This window comes from Spea bombifrons, chromosome 2, assembly GCF_027358695.1.
Source record: "Spea bombifrons isolate aSpeBom1 chromosome 2, aSpeBom1.2.pri, whole genome shotgun sequence".
Classification (NCBI taxonomy): Eukaryota; Metazoa; Chordata; class Amphibia; order Anura; family Pelobatidae; genus Spea; species Spea bombifrons.
Genome location: NC_071088.1, coordinates 139,596,969 through 139,615,112, shown reverse-complemented (window position 1 = coordinate 139,615,112; position 18,144 = coordinate 139,596,969). Strand labels below are relative to the sequence as shown.

At 43.2% G+C, this 18,144-nt stretch overlaps 1 protein-coding gene across 1 annotated transcript in view; it reads left to right on the top strand.

The window, feature by feature from the left end:
* Positions 1-3,165: 3,165 nt before the first annotated feature.
* The window catches only part of UVRAG (UV radiation resistance associated), a 38,895-nt gene continuing 23,916 nt past the window's right edge, over positions 3,166-18,144 (top strand). Inside the window, exons 1-6 of the mRNA XM_053456715.1 lie at positions 3,166-3,415; positions 10,462-10,579; positions 10,921-10,955; positions 11,642-11,803; positions 12,944-13,018; positions 13,912-13,997. Coding sequence (XP_053312690.1) covers positions 3,275-3,415; positions 10,462-10,579; positions 10,921-10,955; positions 11,642-11,803; positions 12,944-13,018; positions 13,912-13,997 — 617 coding nt within the window. The 5' untranslated portion in view covers positions 3,166-3,274. The remainder of the gene's footprint in view (positions 3,416-10,461; positions 10,580-10,920; positions 10,956-11,641; positions 11,804-12,943; positions 13,019-13,911; positions 13,998-18,144) is intronic.

The following is an 18,144-nucleotide window of genomic DNA, read 5'->3' as shown; positions in this document are numbered from 1 at the left end:
GATATAACGGGTTATAAGGACGGGATTAGTTATACGGGGGAGAGTATATAATATATAATATGAGGAATATACAGGATATAACGGGTTATAAGGACGGGATTAGTTATACAGCCGGAGAGTATATAATATATAATATGAGGAATGTACAGGATATAACGGGTTGTAAGGACGGGATTAGTTATATGGGGGGGAGAGTGTATAATATATAATATGAGGAATATACAGGGATATAACGGGTTATAAGGACGGGATTAGTTATACGGGGGGAGAGTATATAATATATAATATGAGGAATATACAGGGGTATTAGCATGGAATTAACAACATAACTCCCAAGTGTCCCTTTTTTGCTGGACAGTCCCGGTTAGCTGCCTTTGGATTAGGTCTCGACAGTTGGACTAAGGCAGAGACTAACACTATTTGCATCAGTAAGGTCTTAGAAAAAGAACACACCTGCCTGTTTCTTTAACACGGTTGGAACTTGGAAGACTGAATCCTTCTGGGTTTCTAGAATACAGGGAGTTTGTTGTGTTCCACCTGCTAGAATTGGCCCCACATTAACATCATAAACCATTAGTTTGACCTCAGTAGGGAAATTAATTGCTTTGTGCCGTGCAGCGTTTCCACCATCTACAGGATGGTTTTAAAATTACACATTTTTAGAAAAGAAAAAAAAATAACACAGAAAAGTACGGGTAGCAGAGAGAAAGCCAAAAAGGTGTATTTTCATATTCTAGATTTGCCCCATGGATAAAACTGGGTTGGATTCTGATGTTCTATTCTTAAGTAGGGCATATAGAAAAATAATATTCCTGATATGTCACCAATAACAGTGCAGGAAAGATCCCTTAGTGCAAAAAATACATTGCAGGGTCTCTGGCAAAACTATTTATCACAACAGATATAATTAAGGAAAGCGGAGCTGCAAACAAGATAAAATCGACCCCCCCCCAACATATCAGGCGTCCAAATCAGGCCACCTGTGTGGCATTTATGACAGGAGATGGGCACTGCTGGTCCCGATGGCCTAGCCACCCACCTTTCTTACTATAGCAACCTCCATGCGATGCTAGCACCACAAGGTGGTCACTTGAGAGCTGCAATGGAGGTCTGTGCTGCAACAAGAAACCTCTGTTGCTTTTCACTGCCTTGGGCTGGTGATCTCCCCAACCGGCTCATGATCCCCACTGCCCCGGAGCAGCTAGCAGGACAATGCCTGAAAATCAGGACTGTCCTGTGAAAAATAACACTGTTTGGAGCCACGAGTAAGAAATTACTTAGAAAAACCAATGATGCCAACATGATATCATCAGACGTGCCGTCCAGTTATGAAAAACCTCTGCAATCTACTCCTAATTACATTGAACTTCTTTCTGACAAACAACTGTGCAAATAATTCTCCTTGGATCAAGAAGCTCCAAAATATTAATGTTATTCTATTTATAGCCCTGTATGTCATGCCTTTTTAATACATCTCCCAGAGAAAAAAATAGAAATGTACTCCTGAATGTATAACACAAAAATAAAAAATGCGCAGAGTAAACCTCACGGGGACTACAACATTCAGCATGCTTAAGGACTAGCTGGCAAATGACTTTATGGGAGAAGCCAGCTTCCCATCCAATAGCAATTTTCCCATGAGCTGGAAAAGAGGAGCGACGTTGGCTGAAAGAGGGGGCTGTGGAGAGTGAGGAGAGCCCCTGCGGTCCTGTTTTGATACAAGCAGACTGAGGTTTGTAGGGAAGCCCGAGTGAAAGCCCCTCTCAGAGAAGGACATGCAGAGATTGTAGAGAATACAGAAAAAGCAAACGCCGTCCCTGCCCGATGACTGAATATACGAGCCAGGACTCCGGCATAAGAGCGCAGCATCAGACTCGGAGGATAGAGACTCAGCCTGAGCAGACCGATGAAACAGGTTGCCTTCCACGCAGAGAGGAGCCTTACAGCAAGGTCGCCGCGATATCCGGGTCCAGCTGCTGTTTGAAAAGTCAGACAGAAATCATCATCGACAACAAGTGCTTTCCTTTCAAAGCCGAAAAAATGGGAAGTGCTACTCCCATCACTCCAGGCCCCATCAAGCGCACCATCGCTTAGCTAGGGGTATTTTCTATTATCCAGGTTGTAGATTACTTTGAGGAGGGAAATACAAGTGGTTTGAGCGGTTATAAATGGAGAATACGTTTGTGTTGCTTTCATACCTGTGTGTCGTCGTCATTCATTATTTCATGAACGGTCTTACCTCCACATTAGACAGCCACACGGAGGCGCCGCCGAGCTCTGATCTCCCAGGACTTACCTGTTGGAGCGTCGAGTGAAGAGGTAACTGTGGAGGAATATAGCGTCTGGTCCGAGTGCTGCACGGAGGTGGTCACGGGTGTAGAACGAGGGATTTTGGCTGTTAAAATCGATGCACATGGGGTTTCGGAACATCGTTTTTTTTCAGCGGTGGCACCTAACCTGTAGAAAAAAAGCAAAAATAAGAAAATTGCATTTTTTCCTTCATTTCTGTTTACGCTTTATATTTTATAACAAATATAGCGTTACAAGTATAAACAGCGTGCGGGAAAAATAGTCTTACTTCATCAATACGGGTTAAACAAATACTCAACGGAATTTAAGGTAAAAGGCCGAGGTCTTCTGGAGAAGTACGTCTGCGAAGAAGGCTACCGGACCCCCATCTTTTTCTGAGGCCTACTCCTCGCCCCCAAGGGAAGGCCAGATCCTGGAGGATTGCCCCGCTGTGGCATTTTTTGTGAGGTAAATAAACACCATGCAGCCCTGACACACGGGATATGATAATAATGGCACAAAATACCATAAAAGTATTATTTCCTGCTGTTTCTATACACATTATTAGGGCTTTTAGGGCTGTAGAACCCTGCGATCCCCTCATACCCAGCAAACATTCTTCTGTCACGGGCAGCTTACCTGTTAAAATAACGCTGCCTCAAGAATTAACCAATCAGAGAGCTCGTCTCATTTTTCCTCGCTGGCTGACAGATGTAAACACCAGCAGAAGGCCAATCCGGATTTGCGGAGTGGGCGTGACTCCAAGTCTTCGCGGCTACACAGTGGCTAGGAGCTAGAGCGCGGTCACGTTGCGCGTGTTCCTTTACCCCCCCGCCGCGCGCGCCCACGCCTCCTCGGCTTCCGTAGACCGTGCGCGCCAGTGGCGCGCGCTGCGGACCCGGAAGGAAGCGGCAGGCAGTGGTGCTTGAGAGGAGGCTGCAGCCGCTGTCACGGAGAGAATCGGCGGCCGCTGTATACTGACGCCATGAGTGGGCCTGGCACGGCCGCCCGCGGAGGGAGGGACACTTTGCACGCGTCTTCTGGACCCATAAATTCCGGAGTCGGGATAGTCTCCGGTCCCGGAGCGGCGGCCCGGTCTCTGCACGTCGAGCTGCACACCCAGCAGGTGAGATGCACAGCTCTGCACCTTCAGCTGCTTTCTGGGGTCACCCCCAGTCTTGCCCCCTGTTACAAGGGCGATTAGCCCTGATACGGGGCATGTACTGTGTGTAGCAGATAACCGATATCATTGGGGGGCCATGAGTAACACTGACTGGCTTTGGAGCCCCCTCTGAAAACAAAAGGGTTAATATGTGATCCTCCCCAGCTGTTATTCATTATACTGACCAATAATAAAATAAGAATACTGCAAATTGTAACATCCTGCAGCAGTGAACTAGTTAAAATCCCTTAAAATGACAAGCTGTGCTTTATCCTCTCCTAGGAAATGTATAGGAAATGTTTAGGTGTCATCGCATTCCCACTCATTAAAACCCATGGAAGTTCCGGGCAAATGACTACCATCCTCTTTGGCATAATGTATCCGAATGGGGAGGAAGGTGGGCATGCGCAGCCCGTCCGGGGGTTATTAGAACCAAGCGTTTAAGGCTGTACTGGCTGCGACAGGGTGCCTGCGAGATATAAGAGCAATGACATCGTTTCCTTTAATGCCGTTCTAAATGTTCGTGCCGGAAAAGTTTAACCCTTTAAGCCCTGGAGGAGGTTCCTGCTCGCAAGGTCGCGCCTTTGGCTCTCACGGCCGGCGTTCAATGTTCCGTAACATGTAGCATGTAAGCATGTAGCGTGTTTTATAACACAGCTAGTGCAAATGCTCTGTTATTGTGCAGTAACATAGTTATTCAGGTTGAAAGAAAAGACCTTAGCCCATCCAATTCATCCCTCCTTCCCATCCTTCCTGCTTTTGATCCAAAAAATCTCCAATTAAGCTATTTCTCGGATTTTAACATTGAGGAGGAAAATTCCTTCCAAAAGCCGATCAGATTTCTCCTCGGATCAAGAAGCCCTAAAATATTTATACCCCTGAATGTCCTGCTTTTACCCTTTTCGGAGGCATCCGGTGTATTTGATGGAGCCCCTCCCTCGGCGGTGGATTCCATACCTTTACTGCCCTCACTGTGAAGAATCCCCTCCTTTGTTATAACAGATTTACTGAATCAGCCTCCTTTTACTGTCCTTTCACAGTATTTTTCACATTGTTTTCTTAATCTTTTATCTCTTGAAATAACGAAAAGCCGCGTTCTGATATCTGCGACTGAACGCTCTAAGATTTTTCCAGGTAATCGGTAGTTGGGGCTCAGAAACCGGCGAACCCGTAGATATTGAGGAAAACGCTGCCGCCGTAGAACTCGATGAACCGGATCCGCTGCGGACGTATTCCTCTTATTTTTAGCGCTCTGGATAAAAGTTAAAAACTGAATCCGCTTCAGGTGTTTTCACGCTGGGAAAAAAAAGTTCCCAAAACTTTTACATAAATATATTATTTTCATTTTGTGATTTTTTTTTTTTTTTTTTATTTTTTTTTTATTTACCAGAATTTGGAATTATATGAAGAAATTAAAAAAAAAAAATGTTTTACAAATCTGCTACACTCCTTTTATTTAAAACCCGGCGCATTCTGGGTACGGAGCAAGAACAGCAGAGACGACAGGTTATCCTAAACTCCGCCCCCCGTAGACAGTAAGATTTGATTGGTTTCCAGGCACTAAAGTTGCTTTTTTTTGTTTGAGGCTGCAGTCCCAATGAGTAACTTTCCACCTCTCTTGTAACTTTTTCTACCTCTCTTGTAGTCTTGATATTGATATATGGGGCAGATATCTGGTAGTTCGTCCTGATGGCCCTTTGTTTTCGATAATGAGCAGTAGTAGTGGATACAGAACACACATACCCTGCCTGCTGAATACTTCAATTAGATGGAAGCCGCTGTCTAGGAAGCCGGGTAGTGTTTTCTGCACCTCACGCGTGTCACGAGCCGGGGCCAGAAACATTTTAATGCTCGTTAAGCGAGACCCCGTGCTGACGCCTATCCAGCCCTGCCTCGTAGCGACTTCCGCCGAAGCCTGCGCTACAAAGCAGAGTATTAATAATGTACCATTAAGCCCCAGCGAGCCGCGGCCGCCCCGCCGCCGACACCAAGGCTTTAACGGCAGAGCTTCTTTTTAACATTAAACATCTTTGATCACGGCAGGGCAGATCAATAAAACAGGGACGATCAAACACATTTAACCCCATAAACGTGCGATACAATTAGAATAGAGTCGGAGAGACGAGGCGTAAATAAAATTGCTCTTCTCTGACGCCAACAAATCATTTTTCTGCTGGGACCATAAGTTTATTTTTTTTTGTTTTTTTTTAAATGAAAATATAGAATGTTATTCCTAATGACGCAGTTTGCTTTTCTTTCTGTCCAATGAAAAAATTTTTTTAAAAAAAGTTATGTTTAGTAAATTTCAGTAGTTTTCATCTGGGTCGTGCGAGTTGGTTTGTTTGTTTGGAAGGACGGACTTTGTGCAGCTAGAAGAGGAATTTCTGTCCCAGAAACGAATGGTGTGCAGGCGCCCGAATGGTGTGCAGGCGCCCGAATGGTGTGCAGGCGCCCGAATGGTGTGCAGGCGCCCGAATGGTGTGCAGGCGCCCGAATGGTGTGCAGGCGCCCACAGTCGTGGCTCATCTCCTCTTCCAATGTCCTGTTGTCTCTTCTTCTTCTTCTACAGTATTTATTTCTCTCGCCGTTCTTTTCCTGCACATGCGATATTATTCGATATTATTCATCTTCAGTAAATAGAAGCGTATGTTTTTTGAAACTTTGTGTTCCTTTAGAAAACTGCACCAAGAAACTAAATATTGATACAGTCTTCATGGTTTGTTTTGTATTTTTAAACATTTTTTTTTTTTTTGGCTTCTGTTGTGCAAATCCTAGTTCCCCAACTCTGCGTAATAAAATGCATTACAAAAGTGTTGGGGCCGCTTTCCACTTCCCTTATTATTATTATTATTATTATTATTATATAGAAACGGGCAGTTAATTTCCTTCTGCATGATATTTTAAACGCCGAATGGTGAAGTCGGTTACTGTAGTTGACGTTGGATGGGCTCAGACTGCCACCGACCGTACGTGGCCGGCACTCCAAGGGTTAAAGAGCGCTATCTTTTACACAAAGGGCCCCCTCCTCACAAACAGACAGGATTTGCATCGGGTTTCCGGTTATTTCCATGCTAAACAGTGCAGGAAAGACACGTAATCCCGGGGGGGGGGGGGGGTTGGGGGTGCGGTTCGGTTAGCCGCCACTTTCTTCCTTGAGAATTTAGTAACTTGGCATTCACCGGCAGATCGGCCCCATCCGGCCCTCGTCTAGTCGCCCATTTCTCCCGCTGTAAAGACTCAAACTTCAAAATCAGTTGTTGGTCTCGTCTTAGATTCAGGAGCCGTATGTCTATCCCATGCGTGTTTAATACCCTCTACCACCTCTACTGGGAGGCTGCCATCGTATCTGTAAAGTAAAAAGTCCTTAAACCCTGGACTCTTAGATATAGCCTCTTGTTCTAACATTCTACTCCTTGGAAACGACTTTATAAGTAAGGAGCTGACACTTTCAATGAGACGTCTCTACCTCAAACCTCGAAACCTTTTTGGAAGTGATGAGCGAGGCTGGAATTTATCACTTTATCACTCCCATCACTCCTGTGCTCCAATGGCCCTTTATCACTCCCATCACTCCTGTGTTCCAATGGCCCTTTATCACTCCCATCACTCCTGTGTTCCAACGGCCCTTTATCACTCCCATCACTCCTGTGTTCCAACGGCCCTTTATCACTCCCATCACTCCTGTGTTCCAACGGCCCTTTATCACTCCCATCACTCCTGTGTTCCAATAGCCCTTTATCACTCCCATCACTCCTGTGCTCCAATGGCCCTTTATCACTCCCATCACTCCTGTGTTCCAATGGCCCTTTATCACTCCCATCACTCCTGTGCTCCAATGGTCCTTTATCACTCCCATCACTCCTGGGTTCCAATGGCCCTTTATCACTCCCATCACTCCTGTGTTCCAACGGCCCTTTATCACTCCCATCACTCCTGTGTTCCAATGGCCCTTTATCACTCCCATCACTCCTGTGTTCCAACGGCCCTTTATCACTCCCATCACTCCTGGGTTCCAACGGCCCTTTACGGGTTAAAGGGATTAGGGAAATATGAGGGCAAAAGGAGAAGAAAAGCTTGTAACCTTTATATCGCTTGCGATCGTATTCCTGGGCTGCATCTGTTTCTCTCGGTGGATCTACCGATCGTATCCAGCGTGGCTGTTAAACAGGCAGAACGCGTGGGATTTACCAGCGCATAATAAACGGGGTCATCGTCAAAGGAGCCGGTGCACGTAACATGAGAGATGTATACCTGCTGGGGTTATACACCTGACCGGGGTGGAAGGGGTTAATCCAGCAGATTTTTTGAGGAGTCACTGTGTGATCCAGATTCTGCTTTCCCTAAAGTGTTGCAAAGTTGCATGATTTCAGTATGACATCATTCTGTCATCATCCCCCCCCCCCCGGAGGAGGCTCGCCAAATGCTCGCTGTGCGGGAAAGCACTCCAAATGAAAGCCTCGTGTGCACTTTAATGCGTGGCCCATTGTCTGCAGATTCCCCCCCTCCCATATAATTTGCTCCCCCCGCTGAACACCAACACGACTGTAGGAATTCTGGGCGATGGATCCCCTGAAAGTCTAATGTCCTTAACAGCCCCCAGTGTAGAAGAATGCATATTAAATACTCGGTGAGTAACCCTAACCCTCTGTGAGTGCCCACTTACCCTTCTCCATGGTCTGCGGATCCTTCCCCTTGATTGGCAGTGGGAGCACTTATTTTTTGGGGGGGAGGTGAATAGACCCCCAGCCCGGAGGTGAGTATATCACATGAGTATATCACATGCAGCGAGACGTGTTCAGCTGATCACATGTCCTGCATGCACCTATCACACGCGTTAACGTACATATGTCGTCCACGCGTGACAATGAGCTGCTGTCGTGGAAGTGGATTGTCGCATTAGTGTGTGTTTGAGGGGTAATACCCGTCTTGTGCTGAGTAGGTTAAATGTTCGGGGTGTAAAGCGACTCGCAGAGGATTTTCTAGTAACATTGTGATAATCTCTTCCTGTCTTTATAGAGTAACGATGTCACAGGCGTTATCCGTGCGCCGGTTATTATTCCACCCCAATAAAACCCGATGCCGGTGTGATCGCCATGTATCATTTATTACAGCGCTTAGCGCCGGTATTTAACCCAGAGGACGCGTTATCTTCCCGTGGGCTCCACATTGCCTAATACATGGGGGCACATCCTGCAGAATCCCCCCATATGCATTTGCCCCCCCCCTCAGCTATTTGCCCTGCCGGAGATGCCGCTTGCCATGAGTCGGTGAGGGTTGCCGGGGGATTATTTTTCTGTCTCTTTAAATGACTTGACGAGGAAGCCTTTGTTTAATCAGGTGCAGGGGTACAATCGGCGTACCAACTCTGCTGATCACCCCGGCCATGCTCTGTTACAAATGACAGCTTTAGAGGAAAAAAATGGGGGGGAGGACCCCAGTGTTCCTTCTGCCCCCGCGTTTACCCCCATGCTCCGTTCCACCCCACGTGCCTTTTAAAACATGCATTCTGCAGGGTCCCAGCATCTAATTCTACCCGGCAACGTTATCTTGGGAGTGTATTTGTAATAATAAGGCAGTCCTGCCTATAAAGTGGCCGCTCGGAACGGCCTACGCGTTGCTGTTATTGTTGGTTTATATAGCGCCATCATATTCCGCAGCGCTGTACAATGTGTGTTATTGTGTTATATAGCGCCCTCATATTACGCAGCGCTGTACAATGTGTGTTATTGTTTATATAGCGCCATCATATTCCGCAGCGCTGTACAATGGGTAGACAGGACATAACGAGTAGTATATAACACAACAGGTGAGGAGGGCCCGGCTCAAAGAGCTTACAATCTAGCGTGATCTATTCTGTATTGGAGGCTAATATTCGCGTAGTATCAAGTGTCTCTGCGCGGTAAGATCAGTCCCTACTAGCTTCATCTAGCGTAGTTTGCCGTATTCTGTTCATTGGTTTGTTTTTCCTCCCCGTTATCTTCTACATGTGAATTTGTGGTCTCCCGAGTGTCTCAGATGAGCTTTTAAGCTGTGAGCCGGCTGCGCTACTTAAAGAAGTTTTACATTCGCATTCCAACAGGATTCTGGGGGGAAAAAAGAGAGCTTTTAGTCTGCGGGACTGTACATTTTTAATAACACGGCAATGCCAAGCATCCTTAGAAATATCTGGCAGTTGCTCCTATCCTGTTCACTAGATCCAGGAGCCGTATCCCATGTATGTTTAATACCCTCACTGTATTACCCTCTACCGCTTCTGCTGGGAGGCTGTTCCACTTATGTACCACCCTCTCAAAACAAGAGGGTATTTTGTTGATATTGCACCCCAGGAAGCGGAGGTCTGTTAATGTCTATTTTTTTTATTATATATAAACCAGCGTAATTCCATTTCCATTTACAGCATAAGTCGTCATTAAAGATCATTCCGGGGGGGAGGGGTTTGGATTTTTACCCTGAAATCGTAATGAAATAAATCACCAATTTTAAACGGTAAAATAATTGTAAAGCGCTTTGTTTTATCCGGTCTTCGGTTTGTTTCCGGCTTTCATGCTCTCTGTTCTCGGACGTCGGGCACTCGTGGATTCTGTGCGCCGTCACATGATTCTCTCGTGAAATGAGCCCAAATCACAAGTCTCTGATTAACATCCCCCCCGGTCTATGCTTGTGTTATTTGTACAAATCCCCTTTGGGGGTAATTTCGTCCTAATCACACACGGTTACTCGGTCATGTGATTGTTTTATGAAAATGATCTGTTAGTCAAATTTGAATGCGCCTTTTATTATAAATATATTTATTTATTTTCCTTTTTGTCCTAGGCTAGTTGACTGGTTATAATTTTAACGAGTTTTTTACTGTTATTTTTATTATTTTTTATTTAACTGTTATAATTTTCATCATTTAGTATTTTTTTACTGTTTTTATCATTTGTTGCAGGGGCGTCCTACGTTGTACCGCCCCCTCTCGCTCTGATTGGCTGCGCTGTAACCCGTGTCTTGGCTCTTGTGTTTTGCAGAGACGCCTGCGCCACCTGCGTTCCATCGCCGCCAGGAACGTCGTCAGTAGAAACGGCTACCGTCTCCTCGACACGTACTTCACGCTTCACCTGTGCAACGACTCCAGAATGTATAAAGGTATCGCAGAAAGGGTTAAAAATAAAACGGAAGTGCACGATGCGAGCGACATTAACCCAATAACCGCCGTCTGGTGTGATTCTGAAAATACAGCCCGATATCCCGGCTCGGAATAAAGCAGGGTGGTCTTCACGCTGTTAAAGGGGGGGCTCGCGCCATTATAGGGACTTTCATGCATATGCCCCCTTGAAGCGTAATATCCCGTTGTGGGGTATTTTCTCCTGGGCAGCAGTAAAGACCCGGTCTTGTCATTGTTAATAACATCGGGGGGGCTGGCGAATCGCTGACCACGAAGTGAAAGTTTTAGCGACTTTGGTGTCTTTATTATTTCTCTGTTACAGAATTTTACAAGAGCGAAGTCGTCCGGGACTCTCTGGTAAGCCGAGAAACATTTTCAGCCGTTTTATTTTAAAATTAATAAAATGTGTTTATTGCTTTTTTACTTTTATTCATTATCTTCTAAGTATGTTTTTTATTAAACTGCAACATGTTTTTAAAAGAGAAGTCCCACGAGCTGGCTTTGCCGTCAGGGCATTCGCCTACTGATCTGTCTCACCGGGTCAGAACCCCCGAAGCTGTATACATTAATAACCCCCTTCTCCGGCGCTGTATACATTAATAACCCTTCCTCCGGCGCTGTATACATTAATAACCTCCGGCGTTGTGTACAGTAATATAACCCCTCCTCCAGCACTGTATACATTAATTTCCCCCTCCTCCGGCGCTGTGTACAGTAACTACAGTCTAAATTGGTAAAAACCTGGTTTTATCTCATTTTGTTCCAATAAACTCTCTTTATCTGCAGCCCTGGAGCCGCCGTTGGTGTCAGTCATGTGATATTTTGGGTGACTTTCCCGACCAAAACACCACACTGAGCTGACGCTTTATGGCGATGCTAATGAAGTCCGTTCCTCCATAGACTCTCATTAGTCAGAGAGTCCTTCTGGGTTATCAAGACCGAGCCATAATTATTTCCCACAGGCAGTATGATAAGGAGTTGGGGGGGTTGTCGTGAGTCTTCTTCACAGCTTTGGTGAAATTGTTTCCTCTTCTATGATTTAGAACCCCACGTGGCGAAGTCTTGATTTCGGTCTGGTGCCCGACCGGCTGGACACGTCCGTGTCGTGTTTTGTGGTGCGGATTTGGGGAGGGAAGAAAGAAGTTTACCGGCTGCTCATTGAGTGGAAAGTGAATCTGGATGGCCTGCGATATTTGGGTCCTCAGGTATATCTAATGTGTTCATACAGCAGTAACGGATATACTTGGCGCTTTACCGTTTACAGGATGATAAAGTATAATTAGTCCTGAATCACATGAACGTTCCGGTCAGGGTCCAATAGGAATGAAGGGCACTGCCCCTTAGAGCTTACAGTCTAATATCAAATAATTGAGGTGTTGATCAGAATTGCTTGTTTTTTGTAAGTATATTTAAGAATTTTTCGTGTTTTTATTGTGAACACCCGCAAATAATTTTTTTTCCTCCAGACAAGTAGTTTTTTTTTCTTTTGAAACCATAACAATATAATAATATACAATAGTAATATATAATAGTAAAAATATAATATATAATAATAATAATATATAATAGTTATAATATAATATATAATAGTAATATATAATAGTAATATATAATTACTATATAATAGTAATAATATATCATAGTTAAAATTTAATATATAATAGTAATAATATAATAATAATATATAATAGTAATAATATAGTAGTAATATATAATAGTAATAATATATAATTACTATATAATAGTAATTAATAATATAATATATAATAGTAATATATAATAGTAATAATGTAATATATAATAGTAGTAATATATAATAGTAATATATTATAGTAAAAATTTAATATATATTAGTAATAATATATAATAATAGTAATAATATAATATATAATAGTAATAATATAGAATTACTATATAATAGTAATAATATACAATAGTAATAATATATAATAGTAATATGTAATATATAATAGTAATAATGTAATATATAATAGTAGTAATATATAATTAATTACTATATAATGGTAATAATATATAATTAATATATAATAGTAATAATATAAGACATAATAACAATATAAGACTTTTTTTATGAATAAAATTTTAAAAACTTGGGGGAAAAAAACATTTATTCACAATTTGACATGTATATAAATTATACGCGGCTGCTACGGGGGTGGGGTCCCACTAAAATTATATTTGTTAGCCTTACTAACCTAGTGGGGGGAAAATGTCCGTTTCTCGCGCTTTCAATATTTAATTAAGACTGTAATATGACCGCGCGGAGCGGGCGCGTTCATTCGTTACAGCGCGTGACCCGCACTAATCATCTTTATGTCTTCCAGATTCGCGCCTGTAACCCCAACGAAATCATCTTTGGCCTGAATGATGGTTATTACGGCGCTTCGTTTGAAAGCAAGGTAAGCGAACGCAGGGTGATTGTTGCATTCACCTACACGGTGCGCTCGCCGGAAACATTGTGTAATAATACGCTTTACTCGTTATCGCTCTCGCTTTCAATGACGAGCGAATGTCTGTTATGTTCTTTATTATGGGCTAATATTCCCCAGCGCCGTACAATGAAACGTGGAGCGGTTATTACCGTATTTACTCGATTATAAGACGACCCCCCAAAATGTGAATATTAATTTGCAAATAAAAGAAAAGGCCTGAATATAAGACGACCCTGTAAGAAAAGTTTTATCAGTAAATATTAATTCATGTAAACTTTTTTCATATTTAATAAAAGATATGATTGGGGAAAATATTTTTTGAATTTATTTCCTTTTATTTGCCAACCTGCCCCCCCAGTTATGCACATCTGCCCCCAGGCTTGCCACTGTGCCCCCCCTCATATGCCCCCCCAAGTGAAAAAACCCTTGTCTTATAATCGAGCAAATAAGGTAAATATATAACAAAGATACATTTACAGATACTTCAGAAGCTGAGCCTGCCATGTAATCTTATGATACAAACTTCCTGGCAAGAATGCTGGGCTTCTGAGAGCCCCTTTCATGAGCTTATGATCTGTATGAAATGACGTGTGTGTGCGTTATATCCAGGATATATATAATCTATGCTTCTATATACATATATATCTATGTATCTGTATAATAAGATTCTTTATCGAGTCGTCTCGTACGGACTGCAGCGCTTTAAGGGGAAGTTGTGACAGCGGGGCTTTCTATTCATCTTTACAGTTTATTCCCATTCTATTAATTCCCTATATATAAATATGTATATATATGTGTATATATTTATATGTATGTATATACCGGTATTTATATTAATGTATATATGTTTGTTCTTGCAGAGTCACACAGAGTCCCAGAGGAACAGCCATCTGCAGGTGGATCAGAGCTGCGTCCGGAACTCGTATGACGTCTTCTCGTTGCTCAGGTAAGAGGGGCGCTCTCTGTCCCGGACGTCCCGCTCTCGTACCCCGGATTTTACCTGCCCTCTGCCGGCGTTCTAGAATTCCCCGTTCCGAGACTCTCTCCTCCTTAAAACCCCGTCCGTCCGCAGAAGCTTTCAATCTGTCCTCCTAATACCTACGACCCGAGCTCAGTCCAGACCGGTGACCGGTCCACATCCCCCTCGCTGCAATCAAACCCTCCTCACCCAAGCAGCCTCTCTCCTTCTGTCTCATTGCCCCTCGACCTCCTAATAGATTGTAAGCTCAAAAGAACAGAGCCCCCTCCTTCTGCACTGGTCTTGGCGTGCGTTAATCTCATGGTCAGTTTTAATGCCATCGCTATAATAGATCCATAGTGGATTCCTCTGCTGTCCGTCGTAAGAGGCATTTGGGGACCAGCAACCCTCGAGTCCCTCCTCGTGCGGATGGCTAGCGATCAAGACGAATGATCCATCGCTGCAGCCGTCTGACTCGCATCTCAGCCGGTTTATTGCCCGGGCAGCTGGTAAATCAGCCGCTGCGGTCTCTCGCGCTGCGTCGGCCAGCTTTCCGCTTTGATACGATAAGTTGACGATTCCATTTTTAAGCAATGTGAAGCCGTGATGGCCGTGGTCCTGATCTGGTGAATTATCATTTTTTTAATGGATAATGATCCAAATATTTCCACCTGGAAAACATAACTGCAGGACTGAAAAATAGCCAAGATAGATGCTAATAGATACCAGTTGCAGGATTTTGGGCTAAAAACAAAAGTATTTAATTAATTAGATTTTTCCGTAATAACTTTCATTTGTCTTCCGTCCATCTGTCTTCCGTCACACATCTGACGCTCATTAAACGTCTTTTAACAAACCTGCTTAGTGCCGATTCTGCATATAAAGGGAAAACGCTGCGTGGGGTTTCTAAAAAATTTTTTTTTTTAAAAGCCACATCTTAGAAAAGCGAAGGCTTGTGCTTGGTGCGGCCCCGCGGATCGTCAGCTCTGCAGCACGTTTTGGGAAATTCACCAGTTCTCAGAACTATTTAGCATATTTGTTAAGTAAAAGGCGCGGGGGGGGGTTACACGTGTACAGTAATATTTCCAGTTACATTTATAAAACAAAATCTGGCAATTAGATCATTTTTTTTGTATATACAGATGCTATTGTGTGGGAGCTGTTTAGCGCATGATATTACCATCCGGGGGTTAGTGGCGTAGCACCAGCAGGGGGCGTTCTGCTTAAGGCAGACAGCCGGGGGCATTCTTTCTCCTTGGAATGTATGGGTAGATTGTGAAATCCGTTGTCAAACTTGCGATGTGCCCCCCCCCGTTCCAGCGCAGCGTATATAGTCAGATGGAATCGTTTTTAATGGCCTTTCCTTCTCTACATTTATGTTTCTATGGAGTTATAATTTAGGTCCTGCTGTTGGACATCTCTGTTCCCGCCTCTGGCATATAATGTATACAGCGTTCATCCTATAAGGCAGGGGTTTCCAACCTGCTGCCCTCCAGCTGCTGCAGGACTACATTTCCCATAATGCTCTTTCAGCTGAGGGGCTGGCTGAGGAGGATGGGAGATGTAGTCCTGCAGCAGGCTGGAGGGCCGCAGGTTGGACGCCCCTGCTCTATTGGTTTCCAGCAGGATTACAAGTAGACGAACACAATTCACTTTTGAAGAAGGCTGTTGCAGTAATTTCTGTGGCCGCAAGGTGGCGCCATTACACTCTGTTTGGTTCCTCATGGCGTTTAAAGGTACAGTGATGCTTAATGTACAGAAAAGCTCGCACTTTAGGGTTTTTTTCTCAGTTTCGTTGCGTAGGGAACACCAATCAGATTTCAAAAAGAGCGTTGCTTATCCTCCGTCTGTTCCATTCATTACCTGCTCTCTATCCAATTCAATAAAGGGCAGACAAGCAGATGTCAAGCCTTTCACACACACACACACACACACACACACTCTTCTCCCGTATAATTGTTACAGATGCGACATTATCTTGGCTATTTTTTTTCCCAAGGTTTTGTAAACAAAAATCCAATGTATATATTTTGTAATATACACTTGAGATATACCTGACATACGCACAGGTCTGCATTGGGTAGAAATGTACCGTATATCCAGGCTGTTAATAAAAGCATTTATTTTGTTCTTGATTTTATACCGCATTGTCCTTTGCATTTATGGTTTAAAATGAATATAAGAAACCCAAGTCTAATAGCTCCAAACTAACATATTTATTGGTGCAATATTTGTACGCTGGGTGGTGTCTTCTGTAAAATGCGCTGGCCCTTTATTATTAATAATAAATAATAATGTACACTGCCCAAAATAATAAAGGGAACACTTAAACAACACTGAGCCTCATTGCAACTTGTTTTAAGGACATTACATCAAAGTTGGATCAGCCTGTAGTGTGGTTTTCCATTGTGATTTTGAGTGTGACTCCATATCCAGACCTCCATGGGTTGATAAATTTGATTTCCATTGAGAATTTTTGTGTGATTTTGTTGTCAGCACATTCAACTAAGACGGAAGTATGTCATACGATTAGTTCATTCCTTCAGATCTAGGATGTGTAATCTTAGTGTTCCTTTTATTATTTTGAGCAGTAAATATGTGCAATATTCCTTGTAGGCTAATGCAGTACGTTTTTGTTGCCACCAGGTGGCACTGCTGCGCTGTCTATCTCACGTTGCACTTTTTGTTTTATTATATATATATATATGTGTGTGTGTGTGTGTGTATATATAATATATATATATATATATATATATCGCCATCATATTCTGCAGTGCTGTGCAATGGGATTATGATAACTAAAAATAAAAATACATTTTAATATATATATATATATATATGTTAAAACTTATTATATTTATTTTATTTATATATATGTATGTATTAAAAATGTAAAATCAGAATGTGACCTACGCATGTTCAAGCTTTTTTCATCGATGATGCCATGTTGCCGCAGGATCTGCTTAGTTAAATAATACGATAAATAATGAGTAATTAATAAGTAAAGTCGTTTCCTTTTATCTCGCGGAATGTTCACGTTATTGAAGTTCTTAAACTTCAAAACGGGGATTAATTTGTATCTTTCATTTAAAATCCGGTTTTGATACGGAATTACCGAGTAAATATTTAACGTACCGTGGCTCGGGCTCTAATCTTTATCCCGTGGCGATGTATACACGCATGTGGCGTAGCTTTATAATTCACGTGTGAGTGGAAAGGAAGGCTGAAAGATGGGGTCAGAGGTAAATTCTGCGCTTATCCCACCTTTGTTATTAAATGGATCGGCCCGAGTTGCCCTCTTAATTTCAATTTAAGAGAATTAAGAATCAGTTGGAGTTGAAAAAGAATTCCGGATGCTTGATAAAGCCGGAGGGTGTGACGTCAGTTAGAAATTAGATATTTAACCCTTAAGACAGATTCTACATTTTATAGTTATATATGTGTGTATATACATGTTTTCTTCCTGTTCTCAGGTTCTCCACGATCATTCTTCCCCGTTAAGTTATCTCTCACATGTTGATTGGTTTAGACAGCCTTTGTAAGGGGGAGGGGAGACTGTAAAAAAAAAAAAAAAAAAGGTAATTCATTTGTATGCGGCTTATTCCGATTGAGGTGGGACCCTGTCCCAGCATGCCCTGCAGCGGGCCAATGGGGGGGGACAGCACCAGGAATTCATTCAGCAGTGTTGTCTGTACTTTGTTGATTTTACCCACATAATTGCAAAAGGGTTTCTAACGATTAATTAGCCTTTTAAACTTGGATCAGCGGACACAACGTGCCATTGGAACACAGGAGTGATGGGAGTGATAAAGGGCCATTGGAACACAGGAGTGATGGGAGTGATAAAGGGCCATTGGAACACAGGAGTGATGGGAGTGATAAAGGGCCATTGGGACACAGGAGTGATGGGAGTGATAATGGGCCGCTGGAACACAGGAGTGATGGGAGTGATAAAGGGCCATTGGAACACAGGAGTGATGGGAGTGATAAAGGGCTGTTGGGACACAGGAGTGATAAAGGGCCATTGGAACACAGGAGTGATGGGAGTGATAAAGGGCCATTGGGACACAGGAGTGATGGGAGTGATAAAGGGCCGTTGGAACCCAGGAGTGATGGGAGGGATAAAGGGCCATTG